The sequence below is a fragment of the Saccopteryx bilineata genome, chromosome 2, assembly GCF_036850765.1.
Source record: "Saccopteryx bilineata isolate mSacBil1 chromosome 2, mSacBil1_pri_phased_curated, whole genome shotgun sequence".
Lineage (NCBI taxonomy): Eukaryota > Metazoa > Chordata > Mammalia > Chiroptera > Emballonuridae > Saccopteryx > Saccopteryx bilineata.
The window spans coordinates 173,794,661-173,816,908 of NC_089491.1; the positions used below are offsets into that span (position 1 = coordinate 173,794,661).

General features: G+C 37.6%; 1 protein-coding gene across 1 annotated transcript in view; it reads left to right on the forward strand.

Moving 5' to 3' along the window:
- The window catches only part of KDM5A (lysine demethylase 5A), a 103,197-nt gene that overhangs the window by 26,766 nt on the left and 54,183 nt on the right, over positions 1 to 22,248 (forward strand). The window contains exons 9-14 of the mRNA XM_066258644.1: positions 673 to 792; positions 1,415 to 1,573; positions 9,616 to 9,797; positions 11,689 to 11,851; positions 13,279 to 13,398; positions 16,582 to 16,776. Coding sequence (XP_066114741.1) covers positions 673 to 792; positions 1,415 to 1,573; positions 9,616 to 9,797; positions 11,689 to 11,851; positions 13,279 to 13,398; positions 16,582 to 16,776 — 939 coding nt within the window. The remainder of the gene's footprint in view (positions 1 to 672; positions 793 to 1,414; positions 1,574 to 9,615; positions 9,798 to 11,688; positions 11,852 to 13,278; positions 13,399 to 16,581; positions 16,777 to 22,248) is intronic.

The following is a 22,248-nucleotide window of genomic DNA, read 5'->3' on the forward strand; positions in this document are numbered from 1 at the left end:
TGGTATCTGTTACTTGTTTAAATTTTGATTTGATTTTATAAATTGTTCTTACTGAAAGATTAAAATGATGTTATTGTCATGAATGCCTACTCTTTTTACTTATTTTAATAAAATGTGAAAGATACTGAAGGAAAGGAGTTGGTTGGGTGTATCTAGATGTATTCAGAGGTCTTTTATGACACTTGGACTAGTATTCTCAAGGTTAGATGGTTCAGAAGCATTTCTACGATAAGTATTTGTGTTATTTGTCATGGTGATTGATAGTGTAAAACAGTAAATACACCTTTATCCATTGTCTCTCCTACCTCCATGAACATGCATCTTCTCCACAGCTAATTGTCTTATATACTGAGAATGATAAGCCTTTTTAGGCTTGATTGCAAATGAGTAGTCCTGGAGGTGTTTGTCATGATGCCAGAGTTTAATGCCACCTCTAAAGTTTAAAAGTTGTCTTATTACCACCTTTCTACTGGAAGACTGGAATGCGGTTGAGGTTCTAGAACATTATTTCATAATTCCATATTGCAAGTAATTAATATCTGTTTTGCTGTCTAGTGTTGACTGGATTAGCTTCTCCCAGGGAAATGGTCAAAGAAGGTAGCATCTGAGGGCCATAATACTTTGTTCAGTTCTGTTTCAGTGAGTTAATTTTGGATGTTTTTTTCTTTCCAGGAATGTAATAAACCTCGAGAAGCCTTTGGATTTGAACAGGCTGTTCGAGAGTATACACTTCAAAGCTTTGGAGAGATGGCAGATAATTTTAAGTCTGATTATTTCAATATGCCAGTCCATGTGAGTATTTTAGGTCAGTCTGGGAAGGTATGAAGTCCAAAGCTTTTGGTTTGTTTTCTACTTAACATATTTTTTAGAAAACGGGCAGCATGATAAAGATAGTAGACCACCAAATGTAAAGTCTAGGGGTCCAGCATCTCTTAATACTTTTACTCTGTAATGTGGCAGTGTACACTGTTCTGTTGAAAAATACACTTTGATATTTGAATTGTTATTAGCCCTCTCCTTTACAGAAAAGCATGAAGTATGTGGCAGTTGCTGCTTTTGTTTAGTTATTTGTAATGTGAGGTTTGCTTTTTTCCCTAGGGGATCCTGGGCTTTTTAAAATTCCTATCAAAAGAAATTGCTAAAGCTATTAAAATTAAGCCTTGATTTTTGTGTTTCCTTCTTGATGTCCTAGGTCTTCTTTATCCTTCTTAGTTAGAAAGCAGCCTGCAGAAAGGTAGTTCAAGTTCATTGTGTTTTTCTGGACATCTACATTGTCTTATGTCCTCAGTGGAGAAAGCTAGGACTCTAGCCATTTTAGCTCTGGGATAGAAGGTTTTTTATTTTACCATTGGTGTTATAGTGGGCTATGGTTATAGTAAATTAGAAATATATAATCTTTGTTTTCTCCATATAGATGGTTCCCACAGAACTAGTAGAGAAGGAATTCTGGCGGCTGGTGAGCAGCATTGAAGAAGATGTTATCGTAGAATATGGAGCTGATATTTCCTCAAAAGACTTTGGAAGTGGATTTCCTGTAAAAGATGGTCGGAGAAAGATGCTGCCAGAAGAAGAGGTGCAGAGCAGATAGTAGCATTTAAACTTCTGCTCACCCTATGCTGATTTTTGTCTTCATAGAATAGAAAATTACTTTTCTCATTAATCATAAGGGACCGTGTTTATTTAAAATACTAAGTATGTAAGATTTAGGCATTATAATCTTCAGTTTTAAAAACATTCAATTTACCTTTAAAAATAACTATGCATTTAAAAACCAATTTAACTACTTTAAAACTTTTAACTCCATTTAAATAATTTTGCCTAGCTCTTTCTGTTTGAAAATCTGGAAGGTGATTTAAGATTTCTTTAAAAATTACATTTTATTGATAGGTCTACAATTTAGTTTCCTTCAACATCTGAGCAAGTAGGTTTTCAAATGTACATTTTAATTATATAATAAAATCCCATCACATAGGAGATGACCTCTATGGGTAAAACTGAATTAAGATGATCATTTATTTATTTTTCTCTTTACTTTGGTCCTTGTCACTTTTCCTTTCCTCTATAATTGGCAGTGATTAAAAGTTTTATCCTAAAAAAAAAAGTTTTATCTCTGAAAGAGTTATACAGAGTTTTTTGAAAAGTTACTTAGTGCAAAAGGCTACACTATACAGTGAAAAGTGTGCCACTTTAGCTCTCTTATGGTTGCTGTTCACACAGTATTATCTTTTTCCATTCTTCTACTTTAGGCTGTTTGTATCTTGGAATCTGAAGTGTTGACTCTTGTAGGCAGCGTATGATTTGGATCTTGCTTTTTAAATCTAGTCTGATGCCACCTTTGAGTGTTTAGGCATTTACATTTAATGCAGTTATTGATGTGGTTAATTTATGTCTGCCATATTGCTATTTTCTGTCTCGTCTTTTTTTCCTGTTCTTCCTTTATGACTTTTGGTGTTAGATATTTTTCATAATAATATTTTAAGTCCTTTGGGTTTTTTTTTTATTTTTTATTTATTATTTTTTTTACAGGGACAGAGAGAGAGTCAGAGAGAGGGATAGATAGGGACAGACAGACAGGAACGGAGAGAGATGAGAAGCATCAATCATCAGTTTTTCGTTGCAACTCTTTAGTTGTTCATTGATTGCTTTCTCATATGTGCCTTGACCGCGGGCCTTCAGCAGACCGAGTAACCCTTGCTTGAGCCAGCGACCTTGGGTCCAAGCTGGTGAGCTTTTTTTGGCTCAAGCCAGATGAGCCCGTGTTCAAGCTGGCAACCTCAGGGTCTCGAACCTGGGTCCTTCTGCATCCCAGTCCGACGCTCTATTCACTGTGCCACCACCTGGTCAGGCTGGGTTTTTTTTGGCTATATATATTTTAGTTAATTAGTGATTCCAAGATTTTACGCTGCATTTTTTTCCCTTTTGAAACAGATTTGACATTGTACATCTTTAACTTATTACAGTCTATTTCATGTTAATATTGACTTAATTCTGGTAAATATAGCAGATTTGAAATCTGGTCTCTTCATTTCCTCTTCTCTTTTGTGTATTGTTGTACATTGTATCTACATAGTGGATAAACACAACATAGGAGAAAAAAAAGACTTTTTAATATATATTAACTTACATGTTTACCATTTCTGGTGCTCTTCATTTAAGTTATTTTGGGACATTTTCTTTTGGCCTGGAGAACTGCTTTTCATTGTAGTGTAGGTCTGCTAGTAATGAATTCTTTCAGTCTTTGCTTATCTGGGAATGTCTTTATTTAGCCGTCTTTTAGTTTATCAAAAGTAAATGAGGCCCCTGGCCAGCTGAGTCAGTAGTAGAGCGTTGGCCCAGGGTGTGGATATCCCAGGTTCGATTCTCAGTCAGGGCACACAGGAGAAGCAACCGTCTGCTTTTCCACCCTTCTCTCTCTTTCTCTCCTGCAGCCATGGCTCAGGTGCAGCAAGTTGGCCCTGGGTGCTTAGGATGGCTCCATGGCCTTGCCTCAGGTGCTAAAATAGCACAATTGCTAACAGAGCAATGGCCCCAGTTGGGCAGAGCATCACCCTACAGAGGGCTTCCTGGGTGGACCAGGGTCAGGGTGCATGTGAGAGTCTGTCTCTCATCCTGCTTCTCACTTAAGGGGGAAAAGAAAAAGTAAATGCTTTCAATTTGTTTTTTGCCTTTAGTTAATTTCTAGTGCCCTGAAATTGTTGTTTTGATTATTTTGTCCACATTTATCCTTGTTTTCTATAAAGAGGAATTACCCAACCTTTTCATATTAATTACCATTGTTGGAAGTCCTTTACAATTAGAAGTTTCCCTCTTACCCAGATTTACAATCTGACAGAGGAAGATTCTGTCTCATCTTTTGGTGTATCTTTCAAGATAAGTTACATACAAGCAGTTACATATCATGCATACAGAATTACATGTTTTTTTAAAAACAAAACTAGGAGTATACTACTTACTGGTTCTATACCTGGCTTAACTTTTTTTTTATTTTTTAAGGTCCTTCATGCTGTGTCCATTCCATCTCAGTTCCTTATAGCATTACTTGCCCAGTTTATTCATGATACCATCTCATTTTTTGTTATGCTAGCCATTCATTCAGAAATATCTGAGTTCTTAATATGTGCTGAATGTAGTTTCTCTTTTTAATGATCAAAAGTTGTGTCTTTTGGCTTTTTCATTATTTTAGCATTGTTGATTTTTTTTCCCTTCTGTGATGGTAGAACACAGGTTTAGGATAATCAGATTATGATAATATTGATTTGAGAATAGACCCTGGGTTTTACTAGAGGAGAAAGAGAATAATTATAATGGGTGGAGGACATAATTTATATATGAGTGGTTTTTATATGAAGGGTTCAGTGTTGGAATGTGAATGTGTTCAGTATCACTGAATAAAATCTGGTTTGTACAAGTATAAAGAATTGCACTAATCTGGATTTCTTCATACCTTTCTGTTGGCAAGTGGTAGACAGTTACTTAATTATTGGGAAGAAACTTCATTTTACAGCTCTGACCTTTTTATGAAATTTTCTTCTGTTCTGAATTTTTAAGTTGAATAGATATTTACATCTTCTAACTTTAGAGATAAGGTCACAGTTTTTAAAGATTTAGTTACCCTAAGTAACTGATTTTTTTTTTTTTTTAAATTATCTTCTTCTATGTATTTTTTTTTTTTTAGATTTTTATTTATTCATTATAGAGAGGAGAGAGAGAGAGAGAAGGGGGGAGGAGCAGGAAGCATCAACTCCCATATGCGCCTTGACCAGGCAAGCCCAGGGTTTCGAACCGGCAACCTCAGTGTTTCCAGGTTGACGCTTTATCCACTGTGCCACCACAGGTCAGGCAGTAACTGATATTAATAATGTAAATATTAACTTTTTTTATGTTTGAATTTTGTATGAATATCCCTTTACTTCTGCTTTTGCATCATTTACCTTCATGTAAGAATGTAGAGAATGGTGCAGCTTTTTTCCCTTAGATTGGATCATGGATTTGCTGTTTATTTTCTAAGCAATAATGTTTAACTCAGAATTCTATTTTTGTGTTGAAGGTTGGAATGAGAACCCAATTATCACAAAAGGATTGTAAGAATTAATTAGAAAGTGTGTATAAATTTTTAATACTTTTTATACTTATATTTTATGTCAGTTTGTTACTGTCTTCTGAAGTAGACTCTGTTAGAATAATAGATAACTACTAGTTTTCACCAGGAATTGTACATTTTTATTGAACTGGGTTGGTCTTGTGGTATCTGATAGCATGCTTTTTTGGTATCATAACTTAGTGGAAAAGTACTTTTGAAGTTAATACATTTGTCTTATGAATACACTGTGTTCTACAAACAGGGCTTCTGAGAAATAAAGATAGCATAGAATTTGGAACCTTTGGAACATTGTTTTCTTCTTATCCTTGTTCCATATTAAATCACTGACTGAATCCTGTTAACCATTTTTAATTATTTTCTGTAGGAGTGGCCTTTTTTTCATTCTCACTACTATCGTCCTCGTCTTGTTCCTATCATATTATGTTGGGATGATTGCCATGGTCTTACAGAATGGTCACTTGTGTTGGGGGTCTCTAAGAACATCTCCAGACTTAGTGATTTACTTTTTTTCTTTTTTGTTTTAAGATTTTATTTATTGATTTTAGAGAGGAGAGGAGGAAAGGGGTGGAAAGAGAGAGAGAAAGAAAGGGTAGGGGGAGGAGTGGGAAACATCAGCTCCTAGTAGTTGCTTCTTGTAAGTGCCTTGACCGAACAAGCCTGGGGTTTTGAACCGGCGACCTCGGCATTCCAGGTTGATGCTTTATCCACTGCACTACCACAGGTCATTGATTTTCTAGGGGACTCATGGTTATGACTTATTACAGTGAAAGAGTACAAAAGCAAAATCAGCAAAGGGAAAAGATGCCTGGTCAAAGTCCAGAGAAAACCAGGAATAATCTTTTAGCATCCTCTCAATGGAGTCACACAGGATGCACTTAGTTACTTCAGTATCAGATTGACAGTGAGTGAAGTGTTGCCTACCATGAAGCTCATTAGCAACTCAGTACTCAAGGTTTTTATTGGAGGCTGTGACATAGGTACCCTCTGCCTAAAACAGCGAAATTTCAGACTCCTGGAAGGAAACAAGTATGCATAAACCACATTGTACAGACGAGGCCCTGTGAGCCACTTGATCAATGTAGGGAACCATTTACCCTGCAAGTTTCCAGATGCCAACCAAGGGCCAAACTTAAAGCAGGCTTTTTGAAGGATAACAGTTTTATGCCTCCTTTGTTAACCTTTTTTTTTTTTTTTTTTTTGTATTTTTCCGAAGCTAGAAACCGGGAGAGACAGTCAGACAGACTCCCACATGTGCCCGACCGGGATCCACCCGGCACGCCTACCAGGGGGCGACGCTCTGCCCCTCCAGGCTGTCGCTCTGTTGCGACCAGAGCCACTCTAGCGCCTGGGGCAGAGGCCGAGGAGCCATCCCCAGCGCCTGGGCCATCTTTGCTCCAGTGGAGCCTCGGCTGCGGGAGGGGAAGAGAGAGACAGAGAGGAAGGAGAGGGGGAGGGGTGGAGAAGCAGATGGGTGCTTCTCCTGTGTGCCCTGGCCGGGAATCGAACCCGGGACTTCTGCACGCCAGGCCGACGCTCTACCACTGAGCCAACTGGCCAGGGCCTGTTAACTATTTTTTGCTCACTGCTTTTCTCTGTACTCTTTCTCATGTTTTTATTTCACTTAAAATTTTAAGATTGATAGGTCTTTCCATGTTCATTATCTAAACCTGTCTGATAGGTCTTTGCACTTTCATTATCTAAACCTGTCTACTTTTGTTTATATTGAAATTTTATATAATCAAAAGCTTAAAAATATGTAAATGTGTTTGTTTTATTTCTCTTGAGTGTAAGATGAAACTTAAGCTTCTTAGTTTGAAAATTAAGATTAAAGATCCAATCTTTTTTAGTTGTAATTTTTTATATGACTGAGGATGACTATTCTACTGTACCCCCTTCACCCACCAGACCAGTGAATTCTCTCTGTCATTTACCTTCAAATCTTATCTACACTTTCAAGCTCTATTCAGGCTCATCATTTTTCATGAACTTTTCTTAACAATCCAAACCCATGATGATTACTATTTTGTTGTCCTCTGAAGAACTGTAAAATGTATTCTTTTTTTTATTTTTTATTTTATTTTTGGCAGAGACAGAGAGGGACAGATAGGGACAGACAGACAGGAAGGGAGAGAGATGAGAAACATCAATTCTTCATTGCGGTTCCTTAGTTGTTCATTGACTGATTCCTCATATGTGCCTTGACCACGGGGGCTACAGCAGACTGAGTGACCCCTTGCTGGAGCCAGCAACCTTGGGCTCAAGCTGGTGAGCCTTGCTCAAACCAGATGAGCCCGCGTTCAAGCTGGCGACCTCGGGGTCTCGAACCTGGGTCCTCCACATCCCAGTCCAACGCTCTATCCACTGCGCCACCGCCTGGTCAGGCTAAAATGTATTCTTTTGTCTACATTTGGAGTTTAATATATCTTGCCTTGTCTTGGAACTTTTGTATGTAGGCTTGTTTCTTCAACTAGATTCGTTATGTTTTCAGCCACCCAGCTAATCAACTAACTAAAAAATGTATTGAATAGTATTTTTTGAAATCCTCTTTATTTTTAAGCCGTTTGAGTAAGAATCCTATCTCTTTATTATTTTTTTATTGGAATTCCTAGTTTAACCTTTGTTGAACCTTCTTATTTTATCCTCTGTGACTCTTCATTACACATTTATAGTTTTCATTTGTTTTACATTATGGATGATATCCTCAAATTTGTCTAGCTCATAGATTATCTCTTCAAATTTGTCATTGGCTATTTAAGCTCTTAATGCTGAGAGTTCTATTTTTTATTTTATTGTTTTAGAGAGCATGGTAAGAATCTTCAACTGGCAGTTGTGGCACTTTTAGTTCTTTATTGACTGCTTCTTATAAGTGCCTTGATAGGAGGCCTCCAGCTGAGCCAATACCTGCCCCCCTACTCAAGCCAGTGACCTTGGACTTCAAGCCAGTGGCCTCTGGGCTCAAGCCAGAGACCATGGGATCATGTTGATGACCCCACACTCAAGCTGGCGACCCCGTGCTCAAGCTGGATGAGCCCATGCTTAAGCCGGCAACCTCGGGGTTTTGAGAACCTGGGACCTCAGCATCCCAGGTTAATGCTCTATCCACTGTACCACCACTGGTTAGGTTTGAGGGGTGTATTTTAAAACCTTATATGATAGAAAGTCTCAGATGTATAGAAGTAAACATGGTAATGCACTTCTCTTCCTCCTTCAGTACCTGGCATTCGTGTTCAACAGTTACCAACCTTCCAATGGGAGGTAGTTGGATTCTGTTATCTGTTTTTTATGTTTGGTTGTTATGATATCATATGTCACATATCCTTTGGAAAACTCACATTATATTCCTGTAAGAATGATAGTGAAAAGGCAAATGACGTTTTAGAATTAATATGAAAATAGTTAGACTTTGCAGATCCCCTGAAATAGTCTTGGGCTCCGTAGACACTGATTTGAGAACTGCTCTCCACAATAATGCGAACTTTAAGTCTTTATCTTGTATGGCTTTAGGGTAGGTGTTTGCAATTAATTGTGCAGTGCTTATATTTAGTTAGAAACCTCTATGAAAACAATGCCTTTTTTTTTTTTTTTTTTACAGAGACAGAGAGTCAGAGAGAGGGATAGATAGGGACAGATAGGAACGGAGAGAGATGAGAAGCATCAGTTACCAGTTTTTCGTTGCAAAACCTTAGTTGCTCATTGATTGCTTTCTCATATGTGCCTTGACTGTGGGCCTTCAGCAGACCAAATAACCCCTTGTTCAAGCCAGCGACCTTGAGTCCAAGCTGGTGAGTTTTGCTCGAACCAGATGAGCCCGTGCTTAAGCTGGCAACCTCGGGGTCTCGAACCTGGGTCCTTGGCATCCCAGTCGGACGCTCCATCCACTGCGCCACTGCCTGGTCAGGCAATGCTTTCCTTTTTTATTCTGGTTTTGCTTCCTTTTATTGTTTCTGGAAATTGAGAATTAATGAATTCTTTTGAATTCGTCTATGAGACAAATTATTTATTGTTATACTTTATCTAATATTTCTGGATGAGTCTGTGGTGGGGGGGTGGTAGTGACTTTCAGCATCATCTCAGTCTTCAGTGTTGCCACAAATTCTGGATTATGTATCTCATTATATCCTTGTTATCTGGCAGAATTCTAAAAATATAGTGATAGACATTTTGGGAAGTTAAGCCACTGAGGATAAAGTAGAACTATAATAGTGACCTATTAAAATGAATCTCACATTATTTTACTGGTAAGCTGAGGGGAGTAATAAAAAACTTTGTTTATATTCTTCAGAATGAACCAGAGATATATGAAATAATTTAAAAGAAAGCTGAATGCCACCTACATAAGGAAATAGGACTTATTTAGGTATATCAGTTACATGTATTATAGAGCAAAGAGCACGGATTCTATGGACTAGCATACTATAAATATACAATTGTTATTTTTTTTTGAAGACTCCCTTAAGATATGTGTTGGGCACTGGTCATTCTGATCTCTTCATTTACATTATTTTTCTTTATAGGAATATGCGCTTTCTGGTTGGAACTTGAATAATATGCCTGTCTTAGAGCAGTCTGTTCTTGCACATATTAATGTAGACATCTCTGGTATGAAAGTGCCATGGCTCTATGTGGGAATGTGCTTCTCTTCTTTTTGCTGGCACATTGAAGATCACTGGAGTTATTCCATTAATTATTTGCACTGGTATGTACAATCTTTGATAACAGCATATATACTTGGTAACCTTTTTAAAGGTTTAATAGTACTAGGTGATATACTAGGGAGAGCTGAATTTAAAAGTATTTCCTATCCAGAAAAAAAAAAAAAAAAAAAGGTATTTCTTATCCAAAAGTAGGATAATATATTAAGGAGAGAAGTGTAGTGGTCTAAAAGTACATCTCAGACACTTTCCCTTTTAAAGTATGTGCATGCCCAGAAGTTAGAGTTTTAGATCAAATGATATATGTTTGGTGTACATGAAAATTACTTTGGCATATCTTTTGAAATGTAAAGGAGGATATTTAAAATTCACATATATTTCAGATCTGACTAAACCATATGTATTTGAAATTTTCAAATGATTTTTTTCTTTTAAATAACATTTCCTATAAAAATGTCTAAGTTACATGTATAGTCATTAAATTCTTTTGCTAAATTTTTTTTATATCTCACCCACAGCTTACCTAGTTCCTTGTCTAGTATTATGATCCTAACTAAAAGATATTTTTTCCATTTGAAAACTACTAAGATCACACTATGCAGTGAAAAACTCTAGTGATTTTCAATTGTCTAGTTTATCACTGTGCTTTGTATTGTTATAGCCACTAGCCACATGTGGCTATTTAAATTAGTTAAGATTAAGTAAAATTAAAATTTCCTGAATTGCACCAACCATATTTCAAGTGCTTTATAGTCACCTGAGATGAGGGGACCCTGTATGGCCCAGGACAGATATAGAACATTTACATCATTACAGTGAGTTCTATTAGAGACAAAACTATGAATTGTATTAGGAGTAAGAAATTCATCCTGACCTGTGGTGGCACAATGGATACAGCATCAATCTAGAATGCTGAGGTTGAAACCCAGGGTTTGCCTAGTCAGTGCACATATGAGAAGCAACTACTATAAGTTGATACTTGTTGCTCCTCCACCCATTTCTCTCTCTCTATGTCTCTCCTTTCTCTTAAAATCAGTAAATAAAATCTTAGAAATTCAGGTATTCTGTAAATAACAGGAGGAAATAAATCTATTTGCTAGGAGTACAACTTGGTATTATTAATGAACTCTAGTGCACTAAAGCCTAGTACATTAATGATGCCAAATTCTTGGTTTTTAGGATTTATAAATAGAACTCTATTCAAAGTTTCAACAATTTCTAGCCTTGGTTTATTTCCTTGTATAGTAAAATTGAATTCAGTGAAGTTATATAAAGGTATTATAGAGCAGTGGTCTCCAACCCCCGGGCCGTGGACTGGTACCGGTCCGCAGAGAAAGAATGAATAACTTACATTATTTTTGTTTTATTTATATTGAAGTCTGAATGATGTTTTATTTTTTAAAAATGACCAGATTCCCTCTGTTACATCTGTCTAAGATTCACTCTTGACGCTTGTCTCGGTCACATGATACATTTATCCGTCCTACTCTAAAGGCCGGTCCGTGAAAATATTTTCTGACATTAAACCAGTCTGTGGCCCAAAAAAGGTTGGGGACCACTGTTCTAGAGAATATTGACTTTTACATTGATCATTGCAGGGATAATTAGAATGTTCAATGGACTGTGAATAAAGGAAGTATATCAGTATATTTTGGAGCAGTGTATATTTTTCATGTGGCGTCTTTCCTGCTTGAAGATACTATTTACTGATGCATTTTAAAGAGTTCACGTGTTTTGAATTGCCTTTTTAATAGTGAAAAGTATGTATCTGTTACAAACAATAGCACAGATTTGTGAGATGGTTGCCGGGATTCAGGGTGTATAGTCTGTGACTGTGAAACAAGACAATTAATTATAATTCAATGTATTTGAATCAGAGACCCTGCCTCATTGGCACCATATTCTACCTAGCTAAACATTTATTTATTTTCCTAGGGGGGAACCAAAGACATGGTATGGTGTGCCATCTCATGCGGCAGAACAACTGGAGGAGGTGATGAGGGAGCTGGCTCCTGAGTTATTTGAATCCCAGCCTGATCTTCTACATCAGTTAGTCACCATCATGAACCCCAATGTGCTAATGGAGCATGGTGTGCCTGTGAGTCTTTTTGCGTCTTTCTTTAGTATTTTGAATTTAGCTTTGATTAGAGTAGCAACAAATGCTTTGTCTTGTACCTGGAAGTAAAGGGTCATGTCATTTATCTAAATTAGAATTTATACTATGAAGAGAGCAGTATCTATTGAGTTAAAAAAGAGATGTTAAAGTACAAAAAATGCTTTATGTATAGCTATTAAAATAGCCATCTGTTTTCAGTAAGCCATTATATCTTGATTTTAACAAAAATTGTATATTCTTTATTATCCCTATTTAATCAGAGTGTTTTATGTAGTAGTTCTAATAACTAATGCTTATTATTTTGGAGATCATATTTCATATAAAGATTTTACAGCCTTTTTCCCCATATAAGACAATGAAGTAAACATATACGAATACTTTTTCTACTTTTCAACTCAGTTTTTAAAATTACTATATTTAAGCTAACACCTGATAAAGTATAAATTTGATAAGTTTGTTACATATAGTCAAATATTCATTACCTTATCTAAGCTAGATTAGTAGGAGTGTTACTTTGTCTTTATACAGTGAATTTATACTAGAATCTGGGATTTTTCAAAAAGATACATAATATATATATATTTTTGACAGAAACAGTCAGAGAGAGGAACAGATAGGGGTAGACAGACGGAATGGAGAGAGATGAGAAGCATCAATTCTTCCTTGTGGCACCTTAGTTGTTCATTGATTGCTTTATCATATGTGCCTTGACCTGGGGGCTACAGCAGAGCAAGTGACCCCTTGCTCAAGCCAGCAACCTTTGGGCTCAAGCCAGAGACCATGGATGGGGTCATGTCTATGATCCCATGCTCAAGCCAGCGAGACCATGGTGGGGTCATGTCTATGATCCCATGCTCAAGCCAGCGACCCCACACTCATGCTGGTGAGCTTGTGCTCAAGCTGGCGACCTCAGGGTTTCAAACCTGGCTCCTCCACGTCCTTGACCAATGCTCTTATCCATTGCGCCACCGCCTGGTCAGGCAAAAAAAATACATAATATTTTAAAGTGAAGTGAAGTTTAGGAAACTGGTTTGGGGGACATCTCCATATTACCTGTGAGCTAATCAATTATATCATTTTCAAAAATCCAAGAGTAGGAGGAAGAGGATTTAAATTCTCTTAATTGTAAAAATTATATCAAGGTAAGAAACTAGTAAGTAGCTCAGTAAGCGTAACATTTTCTTTGAGCATTTCTTTTGGTTGCTAATTTTGTCGTGAAATATAACTTGTTATCAGTGACTATTTTAAGAAGATGGAATTCTGGCCGCTTCTGAAACTTGATATTTTTTTCTGGTGTATATAGTGCTTTATTGTTTTTAATTTTAGAAAATGCTTTTGAAACTGATCAAATCTGTCTCCCTTTTTTGTTTTTATTTTGTTTTATATCACTGTCTTGAATTTTCATTTAGGTGTACAGGACCAATCAGTGTGCTGGCGAGTTTGTTGTGACATTTCCTCGTGCCTATCATTCTGGATTTAATCAGGGCTACAACTTCGCTGAAGCTGTGAACTTCTGTACTGCTGACTGGGTCTGTTCTATAGCAAGTAGATGTTGTACGTCCACTAACATCCCTGGAAAATGCATCTTAGTTGCCATATTTACTTAGCGGGGCAGGGTAGGGTTATGAATAAATATATAAGTAGAGATTGGAGTGGCTATGGTAATTTAGAAAGTTGAGTTTCCATTCTGGTGGGGTTTTTTTTGTTTTGTTTTATGGGTTTTTTAAGTGAGAGAAAGAGAGGGAGACAGACAGGAAGGGAGAGATAAGAAGCATCAACCTGTCATTGCATCACTTTAGTTGTTCACTGATTACTCCTCATACATGCCTTGATTGGGGTACTTCAGCCAAGTCAGTGATCCCTTGCTTAAGCCAGTGACCTTGGTTTTAAGCCAGTGATCATGAAATCATATCGATGATTCCACGCTCAAGCTGGCGACCCTGTACTCCAGCTGGTGACCCTGGGGTTTTGAATCTGGGACCTCAGCATCCCAGGTCAATGTTCTTCCCACTGTACCACCATTGGTCAAACTCCATTATGGTTTTTATTTGATAGATTTTGTAGTTCTTTACTTCTTGTTCACTCATTATTTTACCTGTTCTGTTTGGGTTTTAAATGGTCCATTCTGAGAGAATATGTTTCCTCTAGTCTTTGCTTTCTCTAGCACTTTTGAATTTTATAAAGATGACCAGATCTCAAGAATTAATTCTACCATATTTTCTAATGTCTAGCTCTGCTTTTATTTTAAAATACTTCTTTATTATTTTCTGATGGACAGTTTGATGATTTTATTGCCATTTTATGTTTTTTAAATTTCCTTTTTAAAAATTTATTTTTAAGAGTAACTGTAATGTTGACATCGCTATGAGCTGTACTTCTGTGTAATTGATAATGCCAGTGATTGCTATTTTGCAAGCAGTATAAGGTAATTATAAAAAATATTCAGTTATAATTATGTCATGTTGGTTGGCGAAAGACTGCAAATTTATAACACGCTCTTTAAATTTTTTTAGTGATATTTTTCTGTCACTCCTTAACATTCTGGGGGACATTTTTTAGTATTAACTGGTTATGATATTTCCTGTGGATACCTTAATTTATTAAATTTTATGATTAACCATTTTTATTTTCTTGTCTAATGAATGAAATAACGAACAATCTTATTTGAGCTAGTAATTTTAAACTTTTTTCTTATTAGGCTTAGGAAGCAGCAAGAGCAAGACCAAACTTGGGACTTTGCCTTGGGTTTTAGCTCTATTTAAAAAATTCACCTAACATTTAAAATGAGTGTTTATGATTTACTTGCTCCTTGGTTAGATGTAGGGCAAAAAATGGAAATGATTCAGAGATGAGTAGGACATGGTTTCTGCCTTTAATTTGCTCGCTTGGGCAGCTTTTTAAATTTCACTGGACCTACTTTTTTTACCTGGTATGTAAAGATGATATGGTTCAGTTAATAACTAAACAAGTAAAATTATATATATGAAAGCTCTTGATATTCTTTAGAGGAAGGTTTTGATATAAATGAAAAGTTATAGCAGCTTTATATCTGGAATATAAAGTGATAGTACTAGTTTTTATTAGTCAAAAATGAATAATCAGCTGTTTTATGTGGCTTCCTTACATGTTCTAGGAATTAATTACTGCAAATCTCAGTTTTTTTCTTTCTTGCCCTTGTACTAAGTAAGGCAATATAAGAAATATTTAAAGAGTAAATAAGATTGAAGAAGTGAAAGAGTTGTATGTCATTAGTAGATAAATACTTGTGCTAATCATAAGTTGAATATTTATATTTTCTCGAGAAAGATTGTTTCTTTGGAAGAGTATGAAAATACTGCTTGATTCAGAGATAGTCTTATACTCTTGTACTGTGATACTTGTGATTTCTTTCTGAAAATGGAGGTGAATTCTATATGGTCCTTAGAGGCCCATTTTCTTATTTTTCCTATTTTACATTACAGTTTTAAAATACAAACAAAAACTTTAGCCACTCGAAATTTTCAACTTGAGTATGGGAAGGAAGTTAAGAGAGATTGTATGTGTGTATATAATTTAGCAATATTATTATTTGGTTGAAAGCTTGATGGTTAAATAAATTTTTAGAACTCATCTTACATAGTGTATCTGCTGATTTATGAAGAGTGATTATTTAGTAATTTATTTCACTTAGGGAAAATAAAGTATATAATCATACTCTCATTTCATACTGAATTCTCTGGACTAGACTAGTTGTTTTTAAAAGAATTCCTGGATGCAAAAATCTAAATGATTTTTTGCATTGGTGGTTATTTAAAAAATTAAGTCAGTCAATGTAAATTGCTTAAGTAATACTTCCTTTCCCTAACTCCCTTCCTCCTTTTTTTTAAAATTAAAATTTTTTTTTACTTTTAAATATGTGTTCTCTTTGTTTTGTGGAAACTTCAAAGATGAGTATATCCACTTAACCCTTTTTAGCCTCAATTTCTTTTTATTTTTTTCTCATAATGGTAGTTTTGTGTTAGACTGGTCTAAGAGAATTTGCTAGCTCATTTATATATATATATCAAGAAATTCATACTTCTTGATGTACATGTGAGTAGAAAATCAGCACCTTATGCCAGAAGCTTAGCACCTCAAAACTATGAAAAGAGAACTTCTACAGGCCATAAAATTTTATTTATAGTTACCTCTTATGTTCAAATGGAGTTTGTTATTGTCTTCTTTTTTTTTTTTTTTTGTATTTTTCTGAAGCTGGAAATCGGGAGAGACAGTCAGACAGACTCCTGCATGCGCCCGACCGGGATCCACCCGGCACGCCCACTAGGGGCAACGCTCTGCCCACCAGGGGGCGATGCTTTGCCCCTCCGGGGCGTCGCCTTGCTGCGACCAGAGCCACTCTAGCGCCTGGGGCAGAGGCCAAGGAGCCATCCCCAGCGCCCGGGCCATCTTTGCTCCAATGAAGCCTTGGCTGCGGGAGGGGAAGAGAGAGACAGAGAGGAAGGATGGGGGGGGGGTGTGGAGAAGCAAATGGGCGCTTCTCCTATGTGCCCTGGCCGGGAATCGAACCTGGGTCCCCCGCATGCCAGGCCGATGCTCTACCGCGGAGCCAACCGGCCAGGGCCTATTCTGTCTTCTTTATAATAAAAGAGAGGATCTGAAGGGTAAATAGTGATTCTGTTTTGGAAAATGCTATAAACAAGTAATTTAATTTGAGAATCTTGTCCTGTTTTCAGTTGCCCATTGGACGTCAGTGTGTCAGTCATTACCGACGGCTAAGGCGCCATTGTGTCTTTTCACATGAGGAACTTATTTTCAAAATGGCAGCAGATCCAGAATGCTTAGATGTGGGGCTGGCTGCCATGGTGTGCAAAGAATTGACTCTGATGACTGAAGAAGAGACACGGTTAAGGGAGTCTGTAGTTCAAATGGTGAGTGTGCTAAGCACATTTCTTTCTTTTTTTTTAGATTTTATTTATTCATTTTTAGAGAAAGAGAGAGAGAGAAGTGGGGAGGAGCAGGAAGCATCAACTTCAATATGTGCCTTGACCAGGTAAGCCCAGGGTTTTGAACCGGCGACCTCAGAGTTCTCCAGGTCAATGTTTATCCACTGCGCCACCACAGGTCAGGCCTGAGCACATTTCTTACATTTGATATTGCTTATGGGATACAAAAAATTGAACCTATCAAAAATTCATTTCATCTTTGATCTCTCTAGAAGTTGAACGTACAAATCACTAATTTGGAAAGGTTTCTTTTTTTTCTTTTGAGAGAGAAAGGGAGACAGATGAGAAGCATCAATTTGTAGTTGCATTACTTTAGTTGTTTACTAATTTCTTCTCATATGTGCCTTGACTGGGGGTGGGGATAGGGTTGCAGCCACTCCTGTGACCCCTTGCTCAAGCCAGCAACTTTGTGCTTCAAGCCAGTGACCATGGGATCCTGTTAGTGATCCCATGCTCAAGCCGGCGACCCTGCACTCAAGCCAGGTGAGCCGGCACTCAAGAAAGCAACGTTGGTGTTTTGAAACTGGGACTTCAGCATCCCAGGGTGATACTCTATCCACTGTGCCACCACCAGTCAGGCAAGTATATACTTATTTTTTTAAAATCTCTTACATGTAGTAGTATTTCTTTAAACAAGGAAGTTCAAATCCTTTTCTGAATTTTGTGATTGAATGAAAGTTGTATTTCTGGTGATTACAAACCGTCAGTTTCCAGAAATATAATTTGTAAATTAATTTGTCATGTCCCCCTTTCCCTTCTAAGTAATGTAATGAGTAGAAAGAAATGAATAACCAAGGGTTGGGATTTTAAATGCTTAAAATAAAGTAAACATTTATCACATTGAAATGGGAAATATGTGAGAAAATCTGTCTGCAGCCTTATCTTGGCACATTCTCCCTAATCCTACCTTTCATAGCTAGTCTCACTGGCGTTGTGATATGCTTCCTTCCTTCTGTTTTACACAGCCTACCTTTTCTTCTTAGATATTGTTTTTGTTTATTAGGTTTTAATGTTTATTTTATTGATTTTAGAGAGAGAGAGGAAGGGAGAGATAGAGACAGGAACCTGAGTCTGCTCCTGTATGTACCCTGACCAGGGGTCAAACCAGCAACCTCTGTGCTTCGGGACAATGCTCTAACAACCGAGCCATCCTGCCAGGGCTTTGTTTCCATTTTTAAAACGGCTTTGTTGAGATGTAATTGGCATACAATAAATGACATATTTTTATAGTGTATAATTTTATGTTTGACTATGTATATACCCATGAAATCTTTGTTGATATCCAGATAAAGAAGGTAATCACCTTGAGAAGTTTCCTTATGCCCCTTTGTGATCTTTCTTTCTTGCCCCATCCTACCTCACTCACATTCCTTACAGGGAGATGCTAATCTACTTACTTTTTTTTTTTTTTTTGTATTTTTCTGAAGTTGAAAACGGGGAGGCAGTCAGACTCCCGCATGCGCCTGACCAGGATCCACCAGGCATGCCCACCAGGGGGCAATGCTCTGCCCATTTGGGGCGTTGCTCTGTTGCAACCAGAGCCATTTTAGCACCTAAGGCAGAGGCCATGGAGCCATCCTCAGCACCCAGGCCAACTTTGCTCCAATGGAGCCTCAGTTGCGGGAGGGGAAGAGTGAGACAGAGAGGAAGGAGAGGGGGAGGGGTGGAGAAGCAGATGGGCACGCTTCTCCTGTGTGCCCTGGCTGGGAATCGAACTCAGGACTCCTGCACGCCAGGCCGACGCTATACCACTGAGCCAACTGGCCAGAGCCACTTTTTTTTTTTAATTAGAGGAGGAGAGATAGACTCCTGCATGTGCCCTGACTGGGAACCACTTGGCTACCCCCATCTGGGGCCGATGCTCAAATCGGCTGAGCTATCCTTAGCACGTGAAGCCGTCACTGAGACGAACCAAGCTATCCTTAGTGCTCAGTGCTCAAACCAGTGGAGTCACTAACAGCGAGAGGGGAAGAGAGTGAGAGAAGGGGGAAAGAAAAGGAAGAGAAACAGATAGTCACTTCTCATCTGTGCCCTGACTGGGGATCAAAGCCCCAATGTCCACATGCTGGGCTGACGCTCTTATCCACTGAGCCAAATGGCCAGGGCTCAGCTTTTTTAATTTTATTTCCATTTATGTAAAATATCTTTTCCATCTTCTTATTTCTGGTCTGTGTGTATCTTTAATTCTAAGGTGGGTCTCTTTTAGGCAGCATAAATATGGATCTTGTTTTTTTTATGTGCCTTTTATTTGGAGCATTTAAGCTGTTTACATTTAAAGTGATTATGATAGGTATGTATTTATTGCCATTTTATTCTTTATAACTGTGTGCCTCTGTTTCTTCTTAAGGAATACTTTTAACATTTCTTGTAATACTGGTTTGGTGGTAACAAACCCCTTTAGTGTTTTCATGTCTGGGAAGCTATTAATTTCACCTTCAATTTTAAACATAAAAGCCTTGCTGGGTACAGTAGTCTTGTTTGTAGGTCCTTGCTTTTTGTCACTTGAATATTTATGCCAATCACTTCTGTCCTGAAGTGTTTCTATTGAGAAATCAGCTGACAGTTTTATGGGTCCTCCCTTGTAGGTGTCTTTCATTTGCAGCTTCTATGATTCTTTGTCTTTAACCTTTGTCATTTTAATTACGACGTGTCTTGGTGTGGGCCTCTTTGGATTTATCTTGTTTGGAACTCTCGGCCCCCTGGCTTTGTTTCTTCAGCCTCTCCTAACACTTGAAAATCACTTGTAGTTATTATTTTCCTCATCTTCCTTAACTGCCATTGTTTGTAGAGGTTAGCCTTTGATCCTTTTCAAGGAATTCTTAGCTATTCTTTGGATTTTAAGTTTCTTTCAACTATTATCTTGTGGTTTTACTTCTCACCTCTTGATGTTTCCTTCTATTTTATGCAAACACAAGAATTGTCATTTTAAAAGAGATGATATTCCAGTCATCCATTTGTAATGTGTCTCTACGTGATTATTGTACATTTATATTTTGATTTCTGTCGTCAGCTTCTAAAATAGAATGTCCTCTCTTCCTCACCCTTTTACAAACCACTTTCCTTTTCTAATTGTCAATCTCTATAAATGCTAAGATCATGATATAAAAATTTAACGTGTTTTGTGACTCATCTATCTTTGTCATAGTCACCTGTTAGCTGGTTTTAAGTTTTTGGGGTTTTTGTTTGTTTCTTTTGGCAATGTCTCTCATTGCTCTTCCCTCTCTCCTCTTTTTCTTTATTGCTACCATTCTTTCCATTACTTAATTTTCTCATCTAGGTTATTTCAAATAACCTTTTAGTTTGTATCTCTGGCTTTTTTTTCTCTATTCCTTCCTGATAATTTATGGTTTTTTTAAAGTGCATTCTCATTAATATAAGCTATAGGATATGTCAGAAGGAGTAAGGAAAAATTGTTCTGTGGTAAAGTTTGGGAAATGGTGGGTTAAAGAAAAAATAAATGGAGCCTGACCAGGTGGTTGCACAGTGGGTAGAGCACTGAGGACCCAGGTTTAAAACCCCGAGGTTGCCAGCTTGAGCACGAGCTCATCCGGTTTGAGCATAGGCTCATTAGCTTGAGCACAGGTTTGCCAGCTTGAAAATGGGATCATAGACATGACCCGATGGTGTCTGGATTGATCTCCTAGGTGGCTAGCTTGAAGCCCAAGGTCACTGGTTTGAGTAAGGTGACACTGGCTTGGCTGTAGCCTCCTCCTCCAATCAAGGCATGTATGAGAAGCAATCAATGAACAAATAAAGTGCTGCAACTATGAGCTGATGCTTCTCATTTCTCTGCCTATCTCTCCCCTGCCTTGCTAAAAAATAAAAATAAATAAATAAATGGGATTCTCTACTATGAAACTTCTCTGTTCCATTAATATACTTGTTTTCATTGTTACTAAGTTAGGAGGGATATAATACGTGGCATTTCCCCCAGAAAAATTTATTTCTTTATTTTTTTGCAGAATGTCTTCTAGGACCTGGTGGTTCTTGGAATACACTTTGGAAATAGTGTAACATTTCTTGAAGCAGTCAGGACTTTGTAGGTTGATGCATTAGTAACCCCTGTTTGCCAGATGTTCTCTAGTTGTTTGGATTCTTATAATCTAATAAATACCTGCAATGAATTTTAGAATCATTTTTTCATAATAATTTTTAGAGAAAATATTAAATGCTAATATGAGAATATGGAAAGATATGAAAGTATAGTAAGAGTAAATAACATCAAAACAAAATGTGTTGAAGAAACTGGATTGTACGTGGCAGTGAATACGTGATTAGGTTCCCACCATAAGTGAAAAAAGGTAGCTCTCGTAGTGTAATTAGGTTTATAAGTACCTTGCTCAAGTGAGTAGAAATCATAAAGGGAGCCCTTGTATATTAAATGGAATGCCTTCCAATGTTCTTATTTTCTTAAACTGGCATGCTAATTAGCTTTTTTTTTTACATTGCTGAAGTAGATATATTGTGTTTTGCATAGTTTAAGTAATTTTATACTTTTTTATCCTTGCATATGTTTGTATATATTAGTGTTATATTCAGATTATAGTTACTAATGTATCTGGTTCAAAGGTGTATTGTCCCTGGGGATTAAAAATTATTTTTTCTTGTTTTAAAGAGAAGATAAAACCACATAAAACAAATATATGGCTTTATGAATTATTCTATGGTAAACTTTTTTGTTGTCACAACTCTAGTCAAGAACTAGAACTTTTGCCTTGGCCGGTTGGCTCAGCGGTAGAGCGTCGGCCTGGCGTGCGGGGGACCCGGGTTCGATTCCCGGCCAGGGCACATAGGAGAAGCACCCATTTGCTCCTCCACCCCCCCCCCCCCTCCTTCCTCTCTGTCTCTCTCTTCCCCTTCCGCAGCCAAGGCTCCATTGGAGCAAAAGATGGCCCGGGCGCTGGGGATGGCTCCTTGGCCTCTGCCCCAGGCACTAGAGTGGCTCTGGTCGCGGCAGAGTGGCACCCCGGAGGGGCAGAGCATCGCCCCCTGGTGGGCAGAGTGTCACCCCTGGTGGGCGTGCCCGGTGGATCCTGGTCGGGTGCATGCGGGAGTCTGTCTGACTGTGTCTCCCCGTTTCCAGCTTCAGAAAAATACAAAAAAAAAAAAAAAAAAAGAACTAGAACTTTTTCAGCCACACCAAAAGTACCTCACAATTATAACTTCCCTAACTCTTTTGACCTTTGTAGTAATAACTTTCTTGCATTTTTTAGTAGTTTTATCAGTCAAGTATGAATCCTTAGATACCAAGGTTTAGTCTTGCCCTTTTAAAAATAATTACGAATGAGTATTTTTAGAAAGTTGGTTTTTTTACGTGAAAGGAGGGGATGATAGTGAGACAGACTCCTGCATGCACCCTGACTGGGATCCATGCGGCAATCCCCATCTTAGGCCAGT